The sequence below is a fragment of the Ascaphus truei genome, chromosome 5 (genome assembly GCF_040206685.1).
Source record: "Ascaphus truei isolate aAscTru1 chromosome 5, aAscTru1.hap1, whole genome shotgun sequence".
Classification (NCBI taxonomy): Eukaryota; Metazoa; Chordata; class Amphibia; order Anura; family Ascaphidae; genus Ascaphus; species Ascaphus truei.
This window is the reverse complement of record NC_134487.1, coordinates 162,808,033-162,833,484: the sequence shown is the minus strand read 5'-3', so window position 1 is coordinate 162,833,484 and position 25,452 is coordinate 162,808,033. Positions and strand designations below refer to the sequence as shown.

General features: G+C 43.4%; 1 protein-coding gene across 6 annotated transcripts in view; it reads left to right on the top strand.

Annotated features, from left to right (window-relative positions):
• TCF7 (transcription factor 7) overlaps window positions 1-25,452 on the top strand; it is a 187,577-nt gene that overhangs the window by 126,716 nt on the left and 35,409 nt on the right. For all 6 annotated transcript variants that reach the window (XM_075601173.1, XM_075601172.1, XM_075601171.1 and 3 more), the window contains 2 exons: window positions 2,764-2,896; window positions 8,257-8,347. In XM_075601173.1, coding sequence (XP_075457288.1) covers window positions 2,764-2,896; window positions 8,257-8,347 — 224 coding nt within the window. The remainder of the gene's footprint in view (window positions 1-2,763; window positions 2,897-8,256; window positions 8,348-25,452) is intronic.

Sequence of the window (25,452 nt, the reverse complement as noted above, 5' to 3'; positions counted from 1 at the left end):
CTGCCATCAGGGAATGGAAACTAATGCTCTACCAAACCAAATAAACCCCAGTTATATCATCTCTAGTGTTATGTTTGGAGTGCATAAAAAGAGTTGCCTATGAGGTTCCTCCTGGCTGCATCATGATCCTCCTGGGCTGGAGGCAAAGAAACATCACTGAGAGCCTGTCCTGGTGCCTTCCTATACCATCGCGGAAATCTCAGGCCTGTTCAACCTAACACCAGAATACACCGGTAGCTATATGATCTCACTTAGGGTGGGGGAAAAGGTGCTACATGTACATAAAGAAAATATTCAGAACTCATTAAGAAGAACTGCGCCTTTGATGAAACCTGGTATTGTCCTGACCACATGAAATGGCTTCTACTCTTCTCCAACAGGCAGAAACATGAACACCTCCAACATACTCTTTTTAACTAGAGTTCCTAGGATAATCTATTTAAGGCTTTAGTTAATAAAGGATGCATAATCCCCACTTAAAGACGCCCCCAGCAAAATGTTCCCTGACACAGTGTACCACCTTTAGCTGGATTTCTGTGACAAAAGAACTCTCTGCTGGTTTCAATTTCCTTCCTTTTCTCCTTCAACTAGTCTTACCTTGGCTTCCTTTGATGTTATGAAATAAGGCTTAGGAGAGTTATCTTTCTAAAGAAGTTATCGAAGTAATAAAGTTTCAGTGCCTTTTGTGGTTAATACACTTCAATAAAATAGGTAGGTCGTTTAAAGGTGTAAATATACAAATGCCAGCTTTAAAGAATAATCTGAAATGGAAAAAAAATTAAATAAGGAAATTGACCAGAAAGGCAATAAATTGTTAGAGGGAACAGCAATCAAAGACGGTTCTGCTAATATTTCTCCAGTAACGTCAGACCCAACGAGCCAATCCATAACAAAAACATTGTTCTCATTAGAGACTGGCTAGCAGTGCAATGTTAATCACAACAGTCATGCCAGGAGGCCGGAGGAAGAGAGGTGGTTATACCCTGCAAGTCTTATCTCATATAAAACTCAGGAGACCCTCAAATTAAGGTTATATAGATGGCACCATTTTTTTTAAGGCATTGTTGTCTTAAAGCCAGGACAAATGTGTACTATGTTAAATGGGGCTAATTGACACCTTTTTCTTAAAAAAAAAATGGACAAGTTTTTTTTACTTTTAACATTTTGGCACTAAATTATGCTCTGGGAGGTTTCTTTTTTTTATAACAAGCTTTATCTTATTTATTTTGGATAAAACAGTCAATCCTCAAATCCAGAGGTGAATGGTTGCTATAGCTGTGTTTTTTGTTAAGATAATGTTGATGCTATCATTAGTTAAGCAGATAAACATTAGTAGCTGATATGCTTGAATCGAATTGAAAAGCAAACCATTCATTTTTGACAAGATATACAAATAAAGAAAGCGTTACTTTACGGGTGATTGAACCTTTCAAAGAAGCCAAAACAACAGCATGGAGCTCTATGTGTAAAGAACACCTGTTTTGCATATGATTAGCACAAATGTCCGTTTTTGTAATGCAAGAGTCCGTTACGATGGAAAACCGCACTTAACCGCATTAGGGAGCTTTGAATATACCCGTAAGCACTTAATGATGTGTTAACTGGTTAACAGACCTCTGTGGATCTATACTTTAGATCAGGGATCCGCAAACTGGGGGCACAAATTTTTCTGGGGTGCTTGGGGAGCGCGGCGGTTACAGAGGTCCCCATGCTCTTCCCCAAGGCATTTAAATTAAATGTTGGGGAGCGCACGCGAGTCCTTTGTAACTTCCCTTACCTGGTCTCCGGCGGCTTCCAGCAATGCGTTGCCATGGCAACGCCGCGTCACATGACGTTGTGACATCAGAAGACGCCGGACACCAGGAAAGGGGGGCGCAGACTGAAGTTTGCGCACCCCTGCCTTAGATTGTAAACTCTCAGGGTCAGAGATTTGCTTTTCTATTGGTCGATTTTGTTTGATGCACTTATTGCATTATAATTCACTGTATTGTCTCTTTTTTGAGTACGCTGTGAGCGCTATATCAATAAAGATATATATACTCTTATTTGCTAACAGATGCTTGTGACTACAAGCAGTCCTCAGTTATCCAACGGAATCCGTTCTGGAAGTAGCATTGGATAGTGAAACCGATGTTAATCAGTGGCGGTGAGCGTTGGATAACTCATTCCGGCGTTGGATAACGCATTCCTGCGTCGAAAAACGGCTGTCAGGGTTAGATTGTAAAGTATTGGTTATGCCATTCGTTGTAACGTGAAACGTTAGATAGCTAGGACAACATGTATAGTTTCTGGACAATTTAGATCCTACTTGAAGAAGAGATTTGAAAGGTCCTGTAATCTGACTACAGTAAATAACAATTAATTGGTTCATGCTGGTTTTCTCTTCACAAGAATGTCTCCCTACATAGTTTACATTTCTTTTGGTCCTCATTAAGATAAAGAAAAAATATATTATTTTTCCATGGCAGAAACATGCACAATAAGTGGGGAAATGTGATTACTGTTTGCAGATGCATACCCAAAGAAAATGAAATGCAATGCTACATTTTACACTGTATCCTTGTGAGTCATCCCAGTTGTACTATTCAATTGTAATGTTCTAGAAGATAATATTGTACATTCCCACTTTCTTAATAACCAACTACTTAACATTTATGCCGAATTGCATGTCATTCCAAATCATATTGCAAGAGTGGGATTAGGTGTTCTATATAAACTGTGTTGTAGATTGGGCTGAATCCTTTTTCTACTTCTGTTGTTTAGTCCAGTAAGGTTCCTGTGGTGCAACCATCCCATGGAGTTCATCCGCTCACACCGCTCATTCCATACAACAATGAGCCCTTCAGCCACGGCTCCCATTCACCGCACCTTCCTGCAGACCTCAACCAGAAACAAGGTAACTGCCAGCATGTTCTAAAACTTTGTGAGTACTCAACCAAGTTAACACCCTGTGAGCACTGCTTTTCCCAATTATTTTTTTTAGGATCTTCGAACACTACGGGTATTAATCTATATCAGCCAAAAAAAGGTCTAATATCAAATAAGCCCTAAGGGCCATTACTATTTGTTACCGGCCATTCACATTCGCACTTTAGTGAATAACCTTGAACCTCAAAAATTTTGGTTCTTACAACCTGTCAATCACATTAAAGCGGCTATCCATGCTGCTCTTTAAAAAAAGATCATCTGAACTGGGAATCATCCTTGCTTGAACTGCAACATTTCTAGTTCACTTGGGCTAATGACATTGTAGGGATGTCACATTAGGGGTGAGCAAGGTAGCAATATCAGATTATTATTATTTTTTTAAGGAGGATGGCGGTAATTGCTAAAATACAGGAAATTTCCAGGTTCAGATTAATTTAAATAAAAAACATATATATATATATATATATATACAGCTGAACCCCATTATAACGCGGTGCTCGGGTCCACATAATGAGACCGCGTTATAACAAGGATCGCAAAAGGGCTGCTGCGCGACGACCTACCCGGCATCTGCAGCTCCCTCCCTGCTTCATCAGGCTGCATTCACATGCTCGGCCACATCTCCAAGTTTTTTTTTTTATAACAATCAATGCTTTATTGCTAACGGGCACACACCTCCCACCTACACTAATAATTTTAGCATACTATGGAGGAATCGAACCCATGACCCATCATACACTAGTAGGGATTCTCTATCACTGCACCATAGGATTGGTGTGATTTCATTTACTCTATTACCAAACTTAACTTCTAGTATAGTTAGAGAGATAAGTATGGTCCAGGGTGTTATTTTTAGGAATAGGTGTAATGTTACATTTTTAAAGGAGGTGGGAAATGCACCAGAACAGATTGAGTAGTTGAAAATGTGGGTGAGTGTAGGGATTGGAGTAGAAGATGGAAGGGGTTAGGAGCAAGAGATCAAGTGGTATACAGAGAGGAGTAGAGTAACAGAGACACTTCCTCCTCTGTTACAGAGGAGAAAGCATCAAGGAAGGCAGGAGTAGAGTTAGAAATAGGAAGTGTAGAATATGAGGATACAGACAGGATGCTTTGACAAATGGAATCCACCTTGGTCTTGAAATAGTCAGCAAAGTCTTGAGGTGAAATGGAGTAAGATGTTATGATTAGGCATAGATGTATCAAGGTTATATGTATGTGAAGAACGGACCACTGCATCTCCAAACTTCCCCAAGTACATGCTGCATTCTAGCACAATATTAAATGTTACCCTACTTCCAAACATCTAAAACATTTTCTACTGGCAACGAAACATCATTATTAAATGCCTTCTGAATTCTAACATAGACACCCATGCTGTGGAGAACATAGGTGTTGAATATACACAAAGTGTAAATGCAGTCTTGGCAAAGGGTGACCACGTTTTAAATTAGATGTGGCATAGAAATATAGGTACATCTAAAGTTGCATTTAGGCAGCCAAAAGTCAACCTTTTATAAATACATTAGCAATCTAATTTATTTCCGTAAATAAATTGAACCATTCTAAAGATTTGGCTATTTTTGTTTCTTTGGAAATTAATTAAAAATTGCCTTTCTTAGTGGCCCCTGCATGGGGCAATGGTGTACTTTTAATGTAGTATTTCACTTTGGATTTAGGTAAGGATTTTGGTCCCACAATGTTACCCTTCCAGCCATGCGATAAGTGAGTCTACAACTCATAACAAATTGTGCAAGAGAGGAAGAAAGGAAATACACTTTAACAGGAGGTACTAGCCACGGCCTCAAGGAGAGAGCCGTGTGTGCTTGTGGTGATGAAAATGGAAAGTAGTTTTCTCCACATCATACCAAAAATGAGATAGACCAGTCATCCTTTGAAAAGAAGTGTCTAAAACAGGAAATTGTCTCACTGCATTAGCTATGTATTTGGCTTGCTTATTGATTTCACATGCGTGCACTGTACTGTGCTTGGCCTAATGTAGGCAGGTAATTGTGGTCACCACAGCTTTCAATTAGCAATCAGCCTGTGAATATCTTCTGTGCTTTCCTTCGGTTTGATGTACGACTGCGGTATCAAACGTTAAGATTGCTGTTTAATAACAATAATATAGATTAAGAGAATGACGTCAAAGGCAGCTGATACTGACACGGGGTGCAAATAAAAATAACCTCTTTCCGGCAATTATTTTGTGAAGTACTAATCAAACCACAATTCTTAGCTCATCTGATCTGTTCTTGAATAAATAAAATGTTGTCAAAGGGATGGATGAATGTTTTGCTGGAGGTGGTATTCCCAAAAATTCAAACCCAAGCTCGACTAGAAGTTCAGCTCGAACCCCACATTCTCGATCTGCTCAACTCAAAGTTTGACAGAAATTCAGAATCCGATAAATTAGGATTTTAAACACGCGGATGTGCCCAGCCTTACCTATTATGCAATACTATAATGGCACGTTAGGTGAGATGGGGGAAAAGTTTGGAAAAGCAGCGTTATATTTCTCACATAGTAGCTGTACCTGTAACATACGCTGATCTAGCAGATCTTAAAGGTTATTAATTAAACATTACGTAATGCCTTGCTGTCTCTTGTCCCCTCTTCCACACCGTACTCTCTCCTCCATCATGCCCTGCTCGTCTTTGCACTCCCTCTTGCCCCATGTGCACACTGCTCTCCATTCCCTTCTCCTTGTCATCCATGTCTCCTCTTCTTGCTATCTCTCTCTCTCTGTCTCCTCGTCTCCCTCTCTCCTCTCCTCCTTGCTGTCTCTCCTCCCCTCTCCATCATGCCCTACTCCTCTTTGCACTCTCCTCCTGCTCCTCTCTATGGACACTACAATACATCCTCTCCTACTTATCTCATCGGTCGCCTCCTCTCCTTGCTGTCTCTGTTTCCTCCTACTACTCACCTTGCTGTCATTCCTCCCCTATCTTTGCACTCCCTCCTGCCCCATGTGCATACTACTCTCCATTCCCTCCTATTAATCCATCTGTCTCTTCCTCTCCTTGCTGTCTCTCCTCACCGTCCTGTTCCTCTCCTTAAGGAGGCATTCAACCTGTGGCTTAGCAACCCTGTAACAGATGAACCTTAGTATGGAAACATACCTAAGCATTTTTTTTACATATAGATCTCATATACATAATCTGCCTCATTGTGACATCAGAAATTGCATCAGAAATAGTGCTACGGAGTCCTTACAATTCTACAAATAATAGAGAAATGAGAAGTAGAACTATTTTTGACACAACAGCAAAGCACAAGCTGATTGTGGAAGACAACTCTACTTAGTCTTCAGCAGTTCCCCAACGTGAACTGCTTTTTTAAACATTTCACACAGTATTGACTATATTTACACTATTTTATATTTCACAAATGGTTAAAAAAAAGTGGACTAATCTGGGTAGTTTGGGCAACATTTTCAAATACATTTCAAGCAAAGGTGTTTGCAATGACCTTCCTGTGCTTTTTCATCTTACAAGCTATATAAATCATATAAGTAAAAAAATCACCTTGAACTATATACCCAATTGGTTATATTTTGTTCATTCTAGGTTATCTATTACAGACTAAACCATCTGATGTGGGGGTGGAGGGGAGTGTAGGATTACAATATTCAGGATAGATTGTCCAACGAGAGATATAAATAAAGATTCTGGGTGCACTGTTATTAATTCATTTTGGCTCTGAGGAACTGCATCTTTTTATTTCTTGAACTAAAATAATAATTAATAGCCATGTTTGGCTAATTTGTCAGTAGAAATTGTTAGATGCACGGATGGGGTTTAGATATCTTGGGCTGTGGGGTGTTAGGTTAGGTTAGACCAGAGGCACGCAAACTTATTTTGCTGCGCCCCCCTGCCTTGCTTCCTCCGTTCCTGCCCCCCCCCCCCCCCTTACCTCGCATGACGTCAAATGATGCCGCGCGGTCGTGTGCCATGGTCACGTGTCCCGAAGCCGGCTGAACCTTGCTAAGTAGAGGTTGCAGAGGTCTTGCACGGTCCCCCGAAATTTAATTTAAATGCCTCTGGGAAGAGCGCGGGACCTCTGCAACCAGCAGCCCCCTGCCTTGCTTCCTCCGTTCCTGCCCCCCCCCCCCTTACCTCGCATGACGTCAAATGATGCCGCGCGGTCGTGTGCCATGGTCACGTGTCCCGAAGCCGGCTGAACCTTGCTAAGTAGAGGTTGCAGAGGTCTTGCACGGTCCCCCGAAATTTAATTTAAATGCCTCTGGGAAGAGCGCGGGACCTCTGCAACCAGCAGCGTCCCCCCCCCCCCCCCCAGTTTATGCACCGCAGGGATAGACCTCCCTGGTGAGGGGGGGAATGGTTAACCTCTTGTATGCCTTACCGGCTAGTAATTGAACATGCAGGTCCTTCTTTTATTGGCATGTTTTAATTTTCCTAATTTCTTAGCTGCCTCTCCCCCAAATTTTGCCTAATTACTATTGAATTAGGAAAAAAGTAAGAGCCATATTTACTACGCAGTGCTTCTCCATGGGACACCTTCTGCAGCCGTTTAGTAGATGTGGCCTTTACAGCCCATTCAAATGGCGGTGCTGTAAAGCAGGGGTGCGCAAACTGGGGTGCGCTAGATTTTTTTGGGGGGAGCGCGGCGCTTACAGAGGCCCCGCGCTCTTCCCCCAAGGCATTTTAATTAAATGGTGGGGACCGCTCGAGGTCTCTGTAAGTATCTCTTACCTTGTCTCAGATGACGCGTCACCATAGCAATGCCGCGGGTCACGTGACCCCCACAGCATCATTTGACACTGTAGGAAGGTAGGGGGGTGTGAACACGGAGGCAGTGCTGGCAGTGGGGCGCAGTGCCAAAAGATTGCACACCCCTGCTGTAAGGGATCTTCCAGCCCAGTGGTGTATTATGGAGTAACAACAATTCGTATATATTGCCCATCCATTTAATTGAGCCATAATGTGTCTTCCAGCATTGGTGTCTTATAGAATAGCTCCTTTTAAAAACACAGGTCTAACATAAAATAAAATTTGAACAAAAGGTCAAGGTCTCGCCAGGCTCAAAAGCCCATTGTATTAAAATACCAAGTGATAGAAAAAAATCCTTTGTGGAAAAAAAAACCCAGTTTCATGGTGCCAGATGGAAAACTGGTATTTTCACAATTGTAGGAAGACCCTGAAGACTCATTTCTCCCTGCCATCTTCACAAACATCTAAGATATCAGCATTTCTACCTACAGTACTGTTTACTACAGCAGTGCAGTGAGTGAATTAAATGTTGTGCAATTGTTAGTGGTAACATCAGTTTGTTGTCTGTAGAAAAGCTGAGTTCTGATCATCTTTTTAGGTGTACACCGGCCTTCCCAAACACCAGATATTCCTGCCTTCTACTCTATCCCTCCTGGCGGAGTTGGACAAATATCACCTTCAATGGGATGGTAAGTTTTGAAAGTTCACATTTGTATTCTTCATATCCATGTAGATGTTATATAGCTTTATCAATCTATCATTTTAATAAAATACTTCATCACCTAATAAAAAACAAACAACATTTGAAATAAAGCAAAATTATTTAGTCGCCAACTGTAAATACATTTGTCACATTTGTGATTATGCTTGCTTTCCTATATTGAAAAACAATACATATACACAAGTATTTTTTAGGTATGGTTTCATTGTAAAAACATACCTTTTTGGTGGTGATCGTTAATTATTCATGAGAAGTGCATACAGACAAATGTTCTTCATATGTAATGTCACCAAGCAGTGGCACATTTGATATTGAACGTAATAGAATTCCAGAACACTAAATGGCAAAACTAATTGGCTCAGATACACGGAGCACCGTTAAGTCAGGGCTCATAATGTCATGTTATCAAAATCAGTAACAGATGTGCTATTCCTTGAGGTTAACACAAATCCACAAAGCTAATTATATGTAATATAAACGGCCTTAGTTATCTCATTAGAATAGGGTTAATGCCATGTTAAGTTAGCACTGCCTTGCGTTAGCTTTATATGACTCGTGCTACGCCATCCTACCTAAAGGACGCGTTAGTAGAGCATACTTTTGAGCTCTGCTGCTCACACCTGTAGCTAATCATATGCACGGACCGTTTTCCCCTGGTTTCCTTCCTATACTTTGCATATCCTATAACATATTTCCCAGGTGTGCTCCTTTTTGTGCACAAGACACATTGAACTGGCAAACAGGAAGTGAATGTGGTCTGCTTTTAAAGGAAGCCAGGAGAGTGTCCATGTGTATGATTAGCTAAAGGTGTGAGCAGTAGGGCTCAAAAGTATGCTGTGACAATGGAGCTACCAGCTGTTGGTTTAGTTCAATTCTAGAGATACTGCCCTGAATAGCAGAGGTTGTGGGTTCTGATCCTGTTGGGCTTTACACTAGTACCGTCTTCTACACAGAGCGCCTTATGCTTGTCAGTATAGATCTTATGGAAAGCCTTTTAGGAGGTGTGGGGTGTGACTCCCTATGTTATTTGGAGGGAGGTTTCAGGGGATATATAGAGATAGAGCTGGGGACTCTACTAAAATAGATCGCTCTCTTCTTTAACAGAGCTCTGTGGATAGGCATTGATACAGGGAACACCTATTTTACATATTATTAGCACTAACATCTGTTATACAAACGCAAGGGTCATTTACGACTGCAAACAGCACTTAACACTGTGTTAGTGAGCTGTGAAGCTACCCGTTAGCACTTAATGAGGCATTAAATCAATAAGGGAGCTTTGTGGATCTGAGCCATTGGCCCACATTTACTAAGCAGTGCTACTCTGACACCTTCTGACTGTGGAAAACACTTTCTGGTCCATTGAATGGTGCTATTAGGTGTCTTATGAAGTAGCACTGCTTAGTAAATTTGAGCCTGTATGTTTTAAATAGTTCTGAATTGGCAACATTTCTATATCTGATTCAACAGTAATAATTTCCCACTGTATTCAGAGGGAAGAGGGGTGTTTATTTAAAGTCAACTCAATAATCAAGCAAAAAGTGGAATAATGATTAAATTACACCCACGGTGTGACCAGACATTTAAAAAAGTTATGGTGGGTGGAGAAAAAAGTGACAAAACCCCTCCACCGTGCAGCAAATAAAAATACCACCTGTGAGTACATTTGCATGTCTCAGACAAATCTGTCTTGCCCCACTGGTGTGAAAATGATATACCTTTGCCTTTTATCACAATCTATACTTGTTCATCAAAATCAAACAATTTTCTTTATTCAATAGCAGAATTTCTCTTATATTCAACTATAATACAGTCATCACATTTCAGATTATGTACTTCATTTTGCAACAAATATATAGAATTTGACACAGACAACTTCAGACAGAGAAGTAAAAACCCTTGCTATCTTCTAAACTGAGAAGTTAGGCCGAGTCCATAGAAGGACAGGCCGCGCTGAGCCGTGCGGACGCTCCGCGCTGAGCCGCTGCATCCTCAATGAGGATGCCTTGAGAGGGGGCTCACGCGAGCGTCCGCAGGCGTGCTGAGGCGCTGGAGTTTTCAGCCGACAGCCGAGCTGTTTATCAGCGCGCTGTCGGCTGAAAACATACAATCAGCGCGGAGCTGCGTCAACGTCGGCGCCGTGACGTCGACGTCGGTGCATCGCGGGCGATTGGCCCAGCTACATCACTGCCCCGCCTCCCTCAGTCTCCACCCGCCTCCGATCGCGCCCTCAGCGTCAGCGTGGCTCGGCTCAACCCTCTATGGCCTCAGCCTTAGGCTTTGCTGTGCAGTTTGTGGCACACTAAGAAAGGCTTGAATGAGTGCAAACAGTGGAGCCCTGAAGGTCCTGTGTGGCAAACATCCCTTGGGTGGTGCCCGGAGAACCCCCGCTGCGGTCAACCTCAGCACCAATAATAAAAACAATAAAAAATCAAAATAAACAAATTTAATTAAAAAAAAAAAAAGCTGGACAAGATGGCCGCTGAAGACCCTTGAGAAATTAAAGGGTTACTGAGTGGATGGGGAGAGGAAGACTGTTTGCACCAGACATCCAGAAAGGACCCCCTCCACACACCCCGCCCACCAAAAAAACCCAATAAATAAAAGCTCAATCGGTTTTTGCCTGGGTGAGCTGCTTGGATCTGCCTCTCCCCCCAGGCGGTACCCATACCCTAAGCCAAATCTCACCTGCAAAAAAAGACAAAGTGGGAACCTGTAATACAAAGACTGTGTTTGACTTAATTCCATACCATTCAAAATCCAAATGGGGGCGCGCGCATGACGTGCAGCAAAGTGGCCACGTAATCATGCAGCACTGCCCCAGGACCACTCATATCACTACTACTCAGCAATATACTGGCAACTCTCCAACCCCAATCTCACCTGCAAGAATCAATCTCACCTTCAATAATGCCGCGCAACTCCGCACCCAATATCTTACCTTCCAAGGTTAAAAGAACCCCGCTCTGTGACGGCGCATCCGACTTCTTCCATTAACAACGTGGACAGTCTCAAACAGTCCAAGAAGGCACCGGAGCACAGGGTGAGTTGGAATCAGAAACTGAGGAGATCCCCGCTCCTTTACACTCCACCAAACAAGATATAGACGAACTCTATGTGAAACTAAAATCAGCATTTGAGTTATAAATCCAGAAGGCAGTTTAGGAGCTCTGCAGAGATCTAGCCCACGTGGAGGAGCGTACCACAGAACTGGAGGCCAGAGACACAGAAATCGGGGAAGTTCAGGACTCTCTGGTGTTAGTCGCGGCCACTATGAAGAACCAGATGGCAGAACTTAGCGAGTTACAGGAGGACCATGACAACTGCTCTCGGAGGAATAATATTAGAGTCCGAGTTATACCGGAAGAGGTAGATGACTTCAATGACTTTCTGATACAAGTATTTACCATGCTGTGCCCCGAGTTAACTGACTCCCAAATGCTAATGGACAGAGCACACAGAGCCCTAAAGCCTGGGCCCTTAATCAAGACAAACCAAGGGATGTGATCCTAAGCCTCCATTATTACCACACAAAAGAATCAATCATGACGGTGGCTAGAAACCTTGAGGTTATTGAATTTGACTCCATAAAACTACAGCTGTTCCCAGCTCTGGCGGCAATTATACTGTAGAAACGCAGAAATGTAAAGAAAGTCACAGAAATTCTACGCAACGCTGGAATCAGATACCAGTGGGGTTCCCCCTTCCGCCTCATGGTGCTCAAAGGAGGCACCCAAGCCTCAATCAAAGATCCCAGAGAAGCTCCCAACTTTCTGGCGAAATTGGGGCTCCAGATGCAGCCCTCGGAAATGCAAAGAGAGGGATCAGCCCCGAAAAGAGAGCAACTGAAGTGGGTAAAGGTTGGATCCCAGAAAGAAAGGCACACAGCACACAGTGGAGGGGCCAACTTAATGTCTGGCCAAAATACTTGATTGGCAGGAGAGGATCTGCTCTCCCCCATCAGGAGAAAATAAAAGGAAAAAGACAACCCATAAGATAAGTGGAACTATACATGGACTGCAAATATAATGGATAAAGGGTAATACATGACCAAACTTATGATCTGGCTCTTTGCAAAGCACCTTGGGTCTCGTTAAATAGAGAACATGAACATATTGGGATAGTGCTATAAGATGTTGCCACTGTTGGCCTGAATTACATAGATTGCTCTTATGCTCTTGTAACCATGTAAACGAGTAGTGGGTCAACCCACACCATCACTAAAATATGGGTTATTTTACTAAATGTGGGGGAGGGAGCTATAGTAACATGAGTAATGGAGGTTGCCAAATGTTTAAGACACGAGGTCCTGGGGCTGCGGATGGGCGGCCGCAGGTGTTACATCACAGGCGTTTGACCCTAGTTATTGTCTGACACATGCCAATAAGTTGGCAAAGAATGAGTCCTGACTTTTTGGGCCACCCAATGAGCCCTTTTTTTCCCTTTAATGTGTTAGTTATGTACAGTTATTATTGTTTTCTCTTTCCCTATGTGTTTCCCTTCACCTTCAAACACAGAACGGCTATATCAGTGGTTCCCAAACTTTTTCGGTTCAAGTCTCCCCAAGGCGATCAGGATTTTTCTGTGGTGCCCAAAGTAAAAACAAAGTTGTATATACAGACACTCTCTCTCTCAGACACACTCTCTCTCAGACACACTCTCTCTCAGACACACTCTCTCTCAGACACACTCTCTCTCAGACACACTCTCTCTCAGACACACTCTCTTTCAGACACACTCTCTCATTCTCTCTCTCTCACACTCTCTCACACACTCTCTCTCACACACTCTCTCTCACACACTCTCTCTCACACACACTCTCTCTCACACTCTCTCTCTCACACTCTCTCTCACACTCTCTCTCACACTCTCTCTCACACTCTCACACACTCACACACTCTCACACACACTCACACACTCACACACACTCACACACTCACACACACTCTCAGACACACTCTCAGACACACTCAGACACACTCTCAGACACACTCTCTCACTCTCTCAGACACACTCTCAGACACTCACTCTCTCAGACAAACTCACTCTCTCAGACACACTCTCACTCTCTCAGGCACACTCTCTCAGACATACTCTCACTCACTCTCTCAGACACACTCTCTCTCACACACTCTCTCGCTCACTCTCTCAGACACACTCTCACTCACTCTCTGACACACACTCTCTCAGACACACGCTCTCACTCACTCTCTCAGACACACTCTCACTCACTCTCAGACACACTCTCACTCACTCTCTCAGACACACTCTCTCTCACACACTCTCTCAGACACACTCTCACTCACTCTCTGACACACACTCTTTGACACACACTTTCTCAGACACACTCTCTCACTCACTCTCTCAGATACACGCTCACTCACTGTCAGACACACTCTCACTCACTCTCTCAGACACACTCACTCTCTCAGACACACTCTCTCAGATACACTCACTCACTCTCAGACACACTCACTCACTCTCTCAGACACACTCACTCTCTCAGACACACTCACTCACTCTCTCAGACACACTCTCCCACACTTTCAGGCACACACTCTCCCAGACTCTCCCACACACACTCTCCCAGACTCTCAGACACACACTCTCTCAGACACACACTCTCTCAGACACACACTCTCTCAGACACACACTCTCTCAGACACACACTCTCCCAGACACACACTCCCCCAGACACACACTCTCCCAGACTCTCACTGATACACACACAGTCACTGATACACACACACAGTCACTGATACACACACACACACAGTCACTGATACACACACAGTCACTGATACACACAGTCACTGATACACACAGTCACTAATACACACACACAGTCATTGATACACAGATACACACACACACACACACACACACACACTGATACACACACACAGTGGAGAGCAGAGGCAGCGACGGATGTGAGTGACTGGGGGGGAGGGAGGAAAGGCAGGAGATCCGTGCAGGCGGCTCCCTGCACACAGTCACTGATACACATACACAGTCACTGATACCCACACACACACACACAGTCACTGACACACACACAGATATATATACACACACACACAGATATATACACACACACACACAGATATATACACACACACAGATATATACACACAGATATATACACACACAAACAGATATATACACACACACACACAGATATATACACAAACACACACACAGATATATACACGCGCACACACACAGATATATACACACAGATATATACACACACACAGATATACACACACACACAGATACACACACAGACACACACACACACACACATTGGAGAGGAGAGGCAGCGACGGATGTGAGTGACTGGGGGGGGAAGGGGGGAAAGGCAGGAGATCCGTGCAAGCGGCTCCCTGCACACTGTCACAGATACACACACACAGACACACACACACACAACAGATACACACTCTCTCTCAGACACACTCTTTCAGACACTCTCTCTCTCATACTCTCTCTCTCACACACTCTCTCTCTCACACTCTTTCTCACACACTCTCTCTCTTACACTCTCTCTCACACACTCTCTCACACACTCTCTCTCACATACTCTCACACACTCTCTCACACACTCTCTCTCACACTCTCTCTCTCACACACTCTCTCTCACACACTCTCTCTCACACACTCTCACACACTCTCACACACACTCTCACACTTTCACACACACTCACACACTCACACACTCACAGACACTCTCACTCTCTCAGGCACACTCTCTCAGACATACTCTCACTCACTCTCTCAGACACACTCTCTCGCTCACTCTCTCAGACACACTCTCACTCACTCTCTGACACACACTCTTTGACACACACTCTCTCAGACACACTCTCTCACTCACTCTCTCAGACACACTCTCACTCACTCTCTCAGACACACTCTCTCTCACACACTCTCTCAGACACACTCTCACTCACTCTCTCAGATACACTCTCACTCACTCACTCTCTCAGACATACTCACTCTCTCAGACACACTCACTCTCTCAGACACACTCTCTCAGATACACTCACTCACTCTCAGACACACTCACTCACTCTCGGACACACTCACTCTCTCAGACACACTCACTCTCTCAGACACACTCACTCACTCTCTCAGACACACTCTCCCAGACTCTCAGACACACACTCTCCCAGACTCTCCCACACACACTCTCCCAGACTCTCAGACACACACTCTCTCAGACAGACACTCTCTCAGACACACACTGTCCCAGACACACACTCTCCCAGACTCTCACTGATACACACACAGTCACTGATACACACACACAGTCACTGATACACACACACACAGTCACTGATACACACACACAGTCACTGATACACACAGTCACTGATACACACAGTCACTAATACACACACACAGTCATTGATACACAGATACACACACACACACACACACACACACACACACACACTGATACACACACACAGTGGAGAGCAGAGGCAGCGACGGATGTGAGTGACTGGGGGGGAGGGAGGAAAGGCAGGAGATCCGTGCAGGCGGCTCCCTGCACACCGTCACTGATACACATACACAGTCACTGATCCCCACACACATAGTCACTGACACACACACACACACACACAGATATATACACACACACACAGATATATACACACACACACACAGATATATACACACACACACAGATATATACACACAGATATATAGACACACAAACAGATATATATACACACACACACACACACACACACAGATATACACACACACACAGATATATACACACACACACACACACAGATATATACACGCACACACACAGATATATACACACAGATATATACACACACACAGATATACACACACACACACACACACACAGATACACACACACACACACACATTGGAGAGGAGAGGCAGTGACGGATGTGAGTGACTGGGGGGGGAAGGGGGGAAAGGCAGGAAATCCGTGCAAGCGGCTCCCTGCACACAGTCACAGATACACACACACACAGACACACACAAACAGATACACACACACACAGATACACACACACACACACAGAGACACACACACACACACACACACACACAGATACAGATACACACACACACAGATACATACACACACAGATACACACACACACACACAGATACACACACACACACAGAGAGACACACACACACACACCACACACACACAGATACAGATACACACACACACACACACAGATACCGATACACACACACACAGATACACACACACACACACACACATTGGAGAGCAGTGGCAGCGATGGATGTGAGTGACTGGGGGGAGGGGGGGAGGAAAGGCAGGAGATCCGTCCAGGACAGGCAAATGTACAACTCATTTCCCCCCCCCCCTACCTTCTCCTATCACCCGGGGAAGAAGGGGACGGGACACCGCGCAGCCACCAGCAGACAGAGGAGCCAGGAGCGGGAAGGCAGACACACACACTCACCGTGTGCTCTGCACAAAGCGGAAGCCCCGCCCATGGCTTCCTCTGACCTGAAGCCAATCCCCTGCGGACCGGCCAGCATTAAGAGGGATGGTGGGGAGGGATAACAGGAGGGATGGTGTGGAGGGATAATCGGAGGGATGGTGGGGAGGATAATCATGGCGCCCCTCTAGGCAAGCCACGGCACACCAGGGCGCCGCAGCGCACAGATTGGGAACCACTGGGCTATATGGTTCCAACATAAAGTTCTTGATGACATGTATTTCCCTGTTCCTGCATCAGTTAGACTCAATGTACCAGAAAGGAATAAGTGATTAGCTTTCAAACCACCATAATAATGGGTACCCTTAAAATACTATCCTATAATGCTAAAGGGCTCAATAGCCAGGCTAAACGCCAGATGGCTTTCTCGAATTATAAGAAAGAACTTGCAGATGTTATCTTTCTGCAGGAGACTCACTTTTCCAGGTGACACCAACCCACCTTTTTACATAAACATTTCTCCCAGGTATTTTAATCATCTGCGGTAGTTCAAAAAAGAGGTGTGGTCATGGCTTTCAATAACAACTCCCTTTTCAATTAGAACTCAAGAAAATAGATAAAGAAGGGTGATTTATTCTGTTGACTGGGCGGATAGGGGGGTCTGAGGTCACGCTGGTCAACATTTATGACCCAAACTCAGCAAGGGTCCCCTACTTCGAAAAAATTCTAGACCTAATTCAGGAATTTAGAAAAGGCTTTCTGATTGTGGCAGGTGACTTCAACTTAGTCCGATCCCCTAAAATAGACAGATCAAGTGCTCCCGAGCCGAACGCAGGTTGTCCTGGCTCGCAGGAGTCAAGATTATTGTCTAAACTATTAGTGGTATCACAGACTGTAGATATATGGAGGTCTCTTGACCCTACCGAAAGAGATTACACATTCTATACAGCCCCCCATAGATCACACCCAAGGATTTACATGATCCTAGCAGATGCGAGACTGGTGGACAAAATTCCTAAAGCAAACATACATCCTATTACATGGTCAGACCATGCGTTAATATATATCACAATTCTAAACTTAACTGCTCCTAGGGTGGCTGGCCAATAGAGACTCAATGGTTTTTCTTAGTGTCCATGATGTGGTTATTCCCCTAAATGAGGACATCAAATTTTATTTTGAAAACAACTATTGCCCTCGGGTCTCGGTTTCCACGGTTTGGGAGGCTCACAAAGCCATCATAAGAGGAGCACTTATGAGAGTAGCCTCGTATAAGAAAAAAATAGGATAAAACTATCTGAGGCGTTAACCCTAGAATTAGGAACTCTAGAAAAGAGTCCCAAATCTAGTAAATCGGCCGAGATACTGGCAAAAATAATCAGAACCAGAGGGGAATTAAACCTTTGCTTGGCAAATAAAACAGAGCAAGCAATGAGATGGACGTCTCAGAAATACTACGAGAGGGGGAACAAGGCCCACACCATGCTAGCCAGGAAGTTAAGAGGCACGGGTAGCCCGGGAGGAGTCCAGCTATAAAACTAAAGGATGGTGTCTTGTCACATGATCCTGCCAAAATAGAAGAATTCAGAACATTTGACCAAGATCTATATGGTAAGACTAATACGGTCTCACACCCACCCCCCAAAACCAGTCTTTCCAATTTCCTACGGTCAAGTCACTTTACCACACAACACCAGAACAGGCATTGAAACTTAACCAAAGAATATAATGTGAAGATGTCGTGTCGGCAATTAAAGGCCTTAAAAACCTTAAATCTCCTGGTCCGGATGTTTTTTCCGGTATATACTACAAAAAGTTCGCTAAAATTATCGCCCCCCCAGCTTACCACCCTATTTAATAAATTTATGGAGGGAGAGACCATTCCCTACACTATGTCTACAGCCAATATACAGTAGTGGTGATACCCAAAAAAGGAAAGGACCACTCTAACTGTTCGAGCTACTGCCATATCTACCTAATTAACACTGACGAAGTTATTTGTCAAGATACTGGCCAACTAGTTAAATGAGTACATGCAACACCTAGTGCACCACGACCAAGTGGGTTTTGTTCCTTCCAGACAAGCCGCAGATAACATACGTCGTATAGTAGATCTGACTCACTCAGCAAACGTGGGAGGTACCCCTAACTCTCTGCCTATCTCTAGACGCCGAAAAGGCCTTTGATAGACTTGACTGGGATTTCTTATTCTCTGTACTAAAATATATGGGTTTTACAGGTTAATTCCTACAAGTGGTCAGAGGTCTCTACCAACAACCTTCAGCTAGAGTTAGATGTGCCGGCTGCCTCTCCGATAAAATCCAAATAACTAATGGCACTAGGCAGGGCTGTCCCTTATCCCCTCTACTGTTTGCACTCTCAATAGAGCATCTGGCAGCCACTATTAGACTTAATCCCAACATCTCAGGGACAACCATAGGTAAAGTTAATTACAACATTTCCCTATTTGCGGGCGATGTCTTTTTGACCCTCACATGCCCATTAATATCCCTCCCAAACCTCTACCAATCTCTTGAGGAAACAGATCGAGCTTTAAAATCAATCACACCAAATCCCTGGCATTGGTGGTGAACATGCACAGCGACACCGTCAAGCTTCTCAAATTTAACTTCGATTTCTCATTGCAAAAACATTATATCTCCTATCTCGGAATTAATGTTACAAAATCATATAAAACCATATACAAATGTAATTATCCGAAACGATTTAAAAATCTGAAGAAAGATTTGGGATCCTGGATCAAATACAATATCTCATGGATTGGCAAAATAATATCTATTAAAAGAATCTCCTTCCACGCATATTGTATTTTTTCCACACTCTCCCATTAAGATACAACTTAAAGATCTTGTGGATCTCCAATCCCGCATTACCAAGTTTGTTTGGAACAAGAAACGCCCAAGTGTCAAGAGAGAGGAACTATATAGGCCCACAGGTCAGGAGGGGTTTGCCCTCCACAATATTCTGAAATACTATCAGGCCTCCCAGCTAAGTCAGCTGCTACTATGGAACTCAGATCCGCAATCTAGAGGATGGGTAGATATAGAGAACGCTGAGTCCAAACCAGCGGACATCAAAACATATTTATGGCTAACCAAATCCAATAGGCTGCCAAACACCCTATCCCACCCAGTGATTAGACATTCCCTAACACTTTGGGACTGTGTGAAATTTAAATTCAAACTCACAACAGTGAGTTCCTCTATGATCCCGCTCTTCGACAACCCAGACTTTGACCCAGGTAGAACGATAGGTGCATTCCAAGCCTGGAGGGCTGCCGGCATTGTCACAGTAGGAGATCTGTTCTCTCTTTGTAGGCTTATCCTGTTCCCAGATTTAAAAAAAAAAAAGAAATCTGCCCCCCTCTGAGATATTTCGCTACCTACAGGTAAAACATTTTGTCACACAATATTACAGGGTCAGGGAGTCCCCTGCCTCCACTTATTTTGAAAAGCTTTATAGACACTAAGCTCTGGAGAAAGGTATGATATCTGCCCTGTACCATATTCTAATTAGCTCTGATGCAGGTAGAAAAATGTCTCTATATGCTGAAATGGGAGGAAGAACTAGAAGAGGTCCTCGAAGACGAAGACTGGGCAGATATATGGGAAGCTGACGCTTAAAGCTCAATATGCATTGTGGTAAAAGAGAACTCCTACAAATTATTATTTCGCTGATATATGACACCGGCTAGGCTCAACACAATATTTAAAACTCACTCGCCGTCCTGTTTTAGACGATGCGGACAAAACGGTTCGATGTTACATATTTGGTGGAGATGTCCCAAATGGTCCCCCTATGGTAGCTTGTCTTCCAACTTATCAATAGGTTGTTAAACGTTAAATTGAGACCTGATCCATGGGTTGCCCTCATGGGAAGGCCAATTCAAGGTTTACCGCGAGCCTCAGCGAAGTTGATCGCCCAAATCATGTCAGCCACGAGATGCTGTATCGCGGTGTCCTGGAAAAAACAGGAAGCTCCATCTCTGACCATGGTTAACGTAGGATATGGCATATCTCTGCTATGGAGAAACTCACTGTATTCCTGAGAGAGAAGTGCCATAAGTTTTCCCAAATCTGGGATCCCTGGTTTGCGGGAGAAGGGGGACAAGGAGATAGAAATTTATCCTTTATATAGAGAGGAACAACCGTTCCCTCCGAGGTCGTACGCACAAAGCCTGAAACAATGAGCATGGGTACTGGAGAACAGACAAGTTAAAAACCTAAGACTGATGAAGGAGTTCCCCTCCTCCCCTTCCCCCCTCTCCCCATGTATTTGTCTGGTTTGTTTATTCTTTAAAACGTGTTAATGGTAGTTAATTTGACCCCATCAATACTGTACGAATTTGACTGAAAGGGTGGCTAGATTGGCCTGTATGTTATTTAATGTAAAAACTGCTAGATTTGGTCCTGAATGTTCCCCTTTTATGTTCTCTATCCCATTGAAAACTGCAAATAAAATGCAAACAAAAAGAAAGGCTTGATTACAACACAGAGTGTTCTGCAACTCCCTATGCACAATATGGTGGGACTATGAGAGAAACTAGGTTCAATATGGTCAGTGGTGAGCAGTTAATGATACATTACCTTTTATTCAAGCAATTAGAAGTCTTTATGTTGTGTTTACCAATTAGTGCTATTGCATAAGACACCTTCTGGCGCTGGAAGACAACTTGACTAGTCAGTAACATGTCTTTTGGCACCAGAATGTGTTTTATGTAGAAGCTATTTTTGGTCCAGAACCCTCAAATTTCACAGATTCCCGTCCGTAAGAGGTGGACATCTGTGCTCTATGTTGCCAAGTGGTTGTACACATTTAACAATCCTCCACTGTTACATCAGCAATATTACATCACATGCTGTTTTCTTTGACTTATTTGGGTCCTTGGCAGCCTGTGAAATTCAGTAATTATAGAGGTTAATCAGGTGACACTTTCCCATGAGATTAGGTTGAGCAGGTGATGTTCTGAGTCTTTATAAGAAAGCACCACTAACAAAAGGGCTCCAGGAGACCAGCTCTTTCCACTGGAATTTTACCAGGATAATCTTCGAATTGCAATGCTACCTGTCCCCATGCCAAGTTACCAGTGTCAGATGGAGAGCTACAATCACTCCTCCAGTGCTGAAGGGTTATCAAAATGTGGCTCATTTCTAGATCCACATTTTTGGCTCAACAGAAGAAATGATGCCTGAGAAGCATGGAAGTTTTTACTACATCATTTGTTTCTGTATGTAGGTGTTAGTATGTGCCTCCAATGGTGTATGTATATATTTATAGCACTTTACAGCAGTAATACACATTTGGTGGTGCCTCAAACTTCATTTGTTCAGTGAACAGCCAACTTGCCTTTGACTTAATTGAAATCAGTGGGAATTTCTGTGCGATAGTGCCTGATCCACATTTTTGCAGTTTAATGAGTAACCCCCAAAGTATGACTTGCTCACGCCAATACAGAGCGATCAATGGGTTATAAAAAGTGACCAAATAATGGCTCATTGTCTCAGCTTTAAGAGTTGGTGGCTAATCAATGACTATCTAATGAGAACTAGGGTATATTATTATATATATTGGAGTTTATTTCTAAGATATTAATCACCTTTATCATTTTCTTTCACTTATGTACACAACTAGCGCTTATTCACTCATTTTTCACTGTGGCGTGGAGTTATGGTACATAGTTATGTAGAATGATGTTGGGTATATGTATGTAACCCTTGTCCCCCCCCCCCCAGACACATATGCTATATCTAGGGTGTGTGAGGGCTGGTTACATGTGCTTGAGTGGTGCATACCTGCGTTGAACAGGAGGGCCTGAGCTTCCCGCGATGTTGTTGGGGAGACCAGACCAGGCTTCTGGGGTAGTTGCCTCATTCTCTTAGTGGTGGTGCAGCGCCTCCATCCCCTGTACCTTCCCAGGAGTATGGGGTAGGACCCGTACAGAAGAATAGACCCCTGGTCCCAGGGTGGATGCTCCAGAATCACACAACAGTCTCTATTAAGATCAGCAATGTCTCTCTTTATTGTACACAGCAGCCTTGCAGCAGACAGCCGCAACAACAACAGCAGCAGTAGCAGTACACAGCAATAATCCCACAGTGTACAGCCTTTCACCTCTCTCTCCTTTCCTCCAAATAGTACTCCACAGGATGGTCTGTGAGGGGTCTCAATACCCCAGTGCCCGCCTCAGAGGGTCCCCTCTGGGCGGGGGTAGATCCTCCCCATCACCCCCTCATCAGGGTGAGGGTCACTGTTTCCACCGGAGCTCTGTTCCTCGACACTATCATAGGCAAGAGTCTTTGTAGTATCTCTCCTGCTCCCAGGAGAGAGCTCAACCTACTCCCTCTCTTCCAACTCCCAGGACAGACTAGACTAACTGTCACTTATAGGAATGGGCTGCTAAATAGTCTCAGCCCCACCCCTCATGATGTCAGCAGGACCTCCCCTCTGGCTCATGCGTGCAGCAGAGTCAGGGGCCTGCATCTATCACTCAGGGCAGGGCTAGAAGGGGGGAAAACCCATGATTACTACTGGTGCCTGCCTGTAACAGGACTTACCTCAGTAGGAGAAAGATATGTATAGACTGTGCTGTTTACAGGGGGCTACATGTATATCAGGGTTCCCATATCTCCAATACCTGTTGAAGTTCTGATTCACCAAGACACTTTGTTTTTTCCAAAATAAACTAATTTCATAACAAATTATTATCTCACATAAGCAATTGTGAGATGGAAGAAGACTGTGCTCGCTATTAATTGGCAGTAATCACAAAATGTTGCCCAGCGATAGTGAGAATGTGGGAGATCAGCCTGGGCTGAGGTTTTAGCAATCCTGGGGAAGCAGGACCCCAAGGATTTCATTGACAAGATTAGCGATCCTACACCATAATTGCTGGATGGAATGTCTGAATGTATATTTTTTTATCTATATAGCGCCATCCATGTACATAGCGCGGTACCACAGTATCACATGTGACATCATAGGAATAAGCGCTTCATACATCAGAGTAGAAATTAGGAAAAGGAGTCCCTGCCCCAAAGAGCTTACTATCTAATCACTAATATTTTTATATCAAAATAAGAATATAGCAAAGTAACTACCTCCCAGTTTCAAAAATATTGTACTTCTTTTGTGTTAAAGAAACAATCATATATTATTTTTATTTTTTTAAATAACATTTGATAAAGGCACTATTTACACTTTAGGACACAGCATTTTCTGTGCGTAGGGTTCCTTTTTTCAAAATAAAGCCAACTAAAATTTAAAAAACATACAGGACACCTACAAGCTCATATTGTCTGTCTGTGTTTCATGTTCTGTCTCTGGTTTTAAATTTAACTAAAGTTTAAAAAAAAAAAAAAAGATTCTCAGTAGCAAAATGTTTGAAGATCTTTTTCACACAGGCTGTAGCTGCTCAGCCTATTTACATTTTTTGACTCAGGTTCCATCTGAAATAAAAATGTAATTTTTTGAATACAGGATCCATTATCCATTTATTCCCAGTTTGATGCTCAGCCTGAATTTCCAACTCTGAGATTCAGTTCAGACACATTTGGATCCTTCTTTGGATGTGGAAGTGTAGACTGGTTGTTGCCTTGGCCATCTTTGTGCTTATAATTTCTAAGTTTTGAAAGTCAAAATGCCCAGTGTCGGGAAATCGGTAGTTTACTTACATGGGGGAAGCAAAGTATACTGACATCTACAGCTAAGGGGCTTATTCACTAAATTGATGCATAATTGCACCATAAGTGCCCTTTTAGAGCGATATTGCATGTTTAGATATACACAAAGCTTGGCTAACAAGGCAATATCACACTAACCAATCGCAATTTGAACAAAAATGATTTTCACTCCCACCAATCAAGGTTTGATTTGCAATTGCAATAATTAGCATGTCACAATCATTTGGGGTAAAGGCATGAGATCCTTAATCCTTTTGTATTCTAATATTTTATCCCCTGGAGGAATGAATGTCACTGTTGGATTAACTTTGTGTATTTCTTGTCGGCTCAGGGGTCGAAATGTGGTACTTCAAAGGCCACTGAGGGTTATTGATGTACTGTAGCACTTGGATATTCGTTGGCGTGTTTACAGCGTACGCTGTTAACGTCTAAGCAGTGTGGGAGTGATTGCTGTCTGGCAGGTTGTAAATAGAAGGTCAACTCCCAGCTAAGTTTACTCACTGGGATTCTGATGACCGAATTAAGATTTGCTTTTCTATCACACAGCAATGCATTCTCCTTACCAGTACCACATATGTTTGGTATACAAGGCATTCACACCCCAAATCATACAATTTCTGTCATTTACCTGTGGTTACTCTTTGACATAGGATTATGTAACTATTCCAGTTCCCAGGCACTAGTCTTCATATTATTTTGTGTCAGTCTAACCCCTAAGGCTGCGTCCCCGCTAGCACTGAGCTCGCTGAGCGGGCGGCGCTTGGAGCGGTTACATGCGCATATATATATATATATATATATATATATATATATATATATATATATATATATATATATATATATATATATATATATATGAACTGGCAAGATTTGACCAGTCTGAGCCTCCAAAACGAAATGGAAGG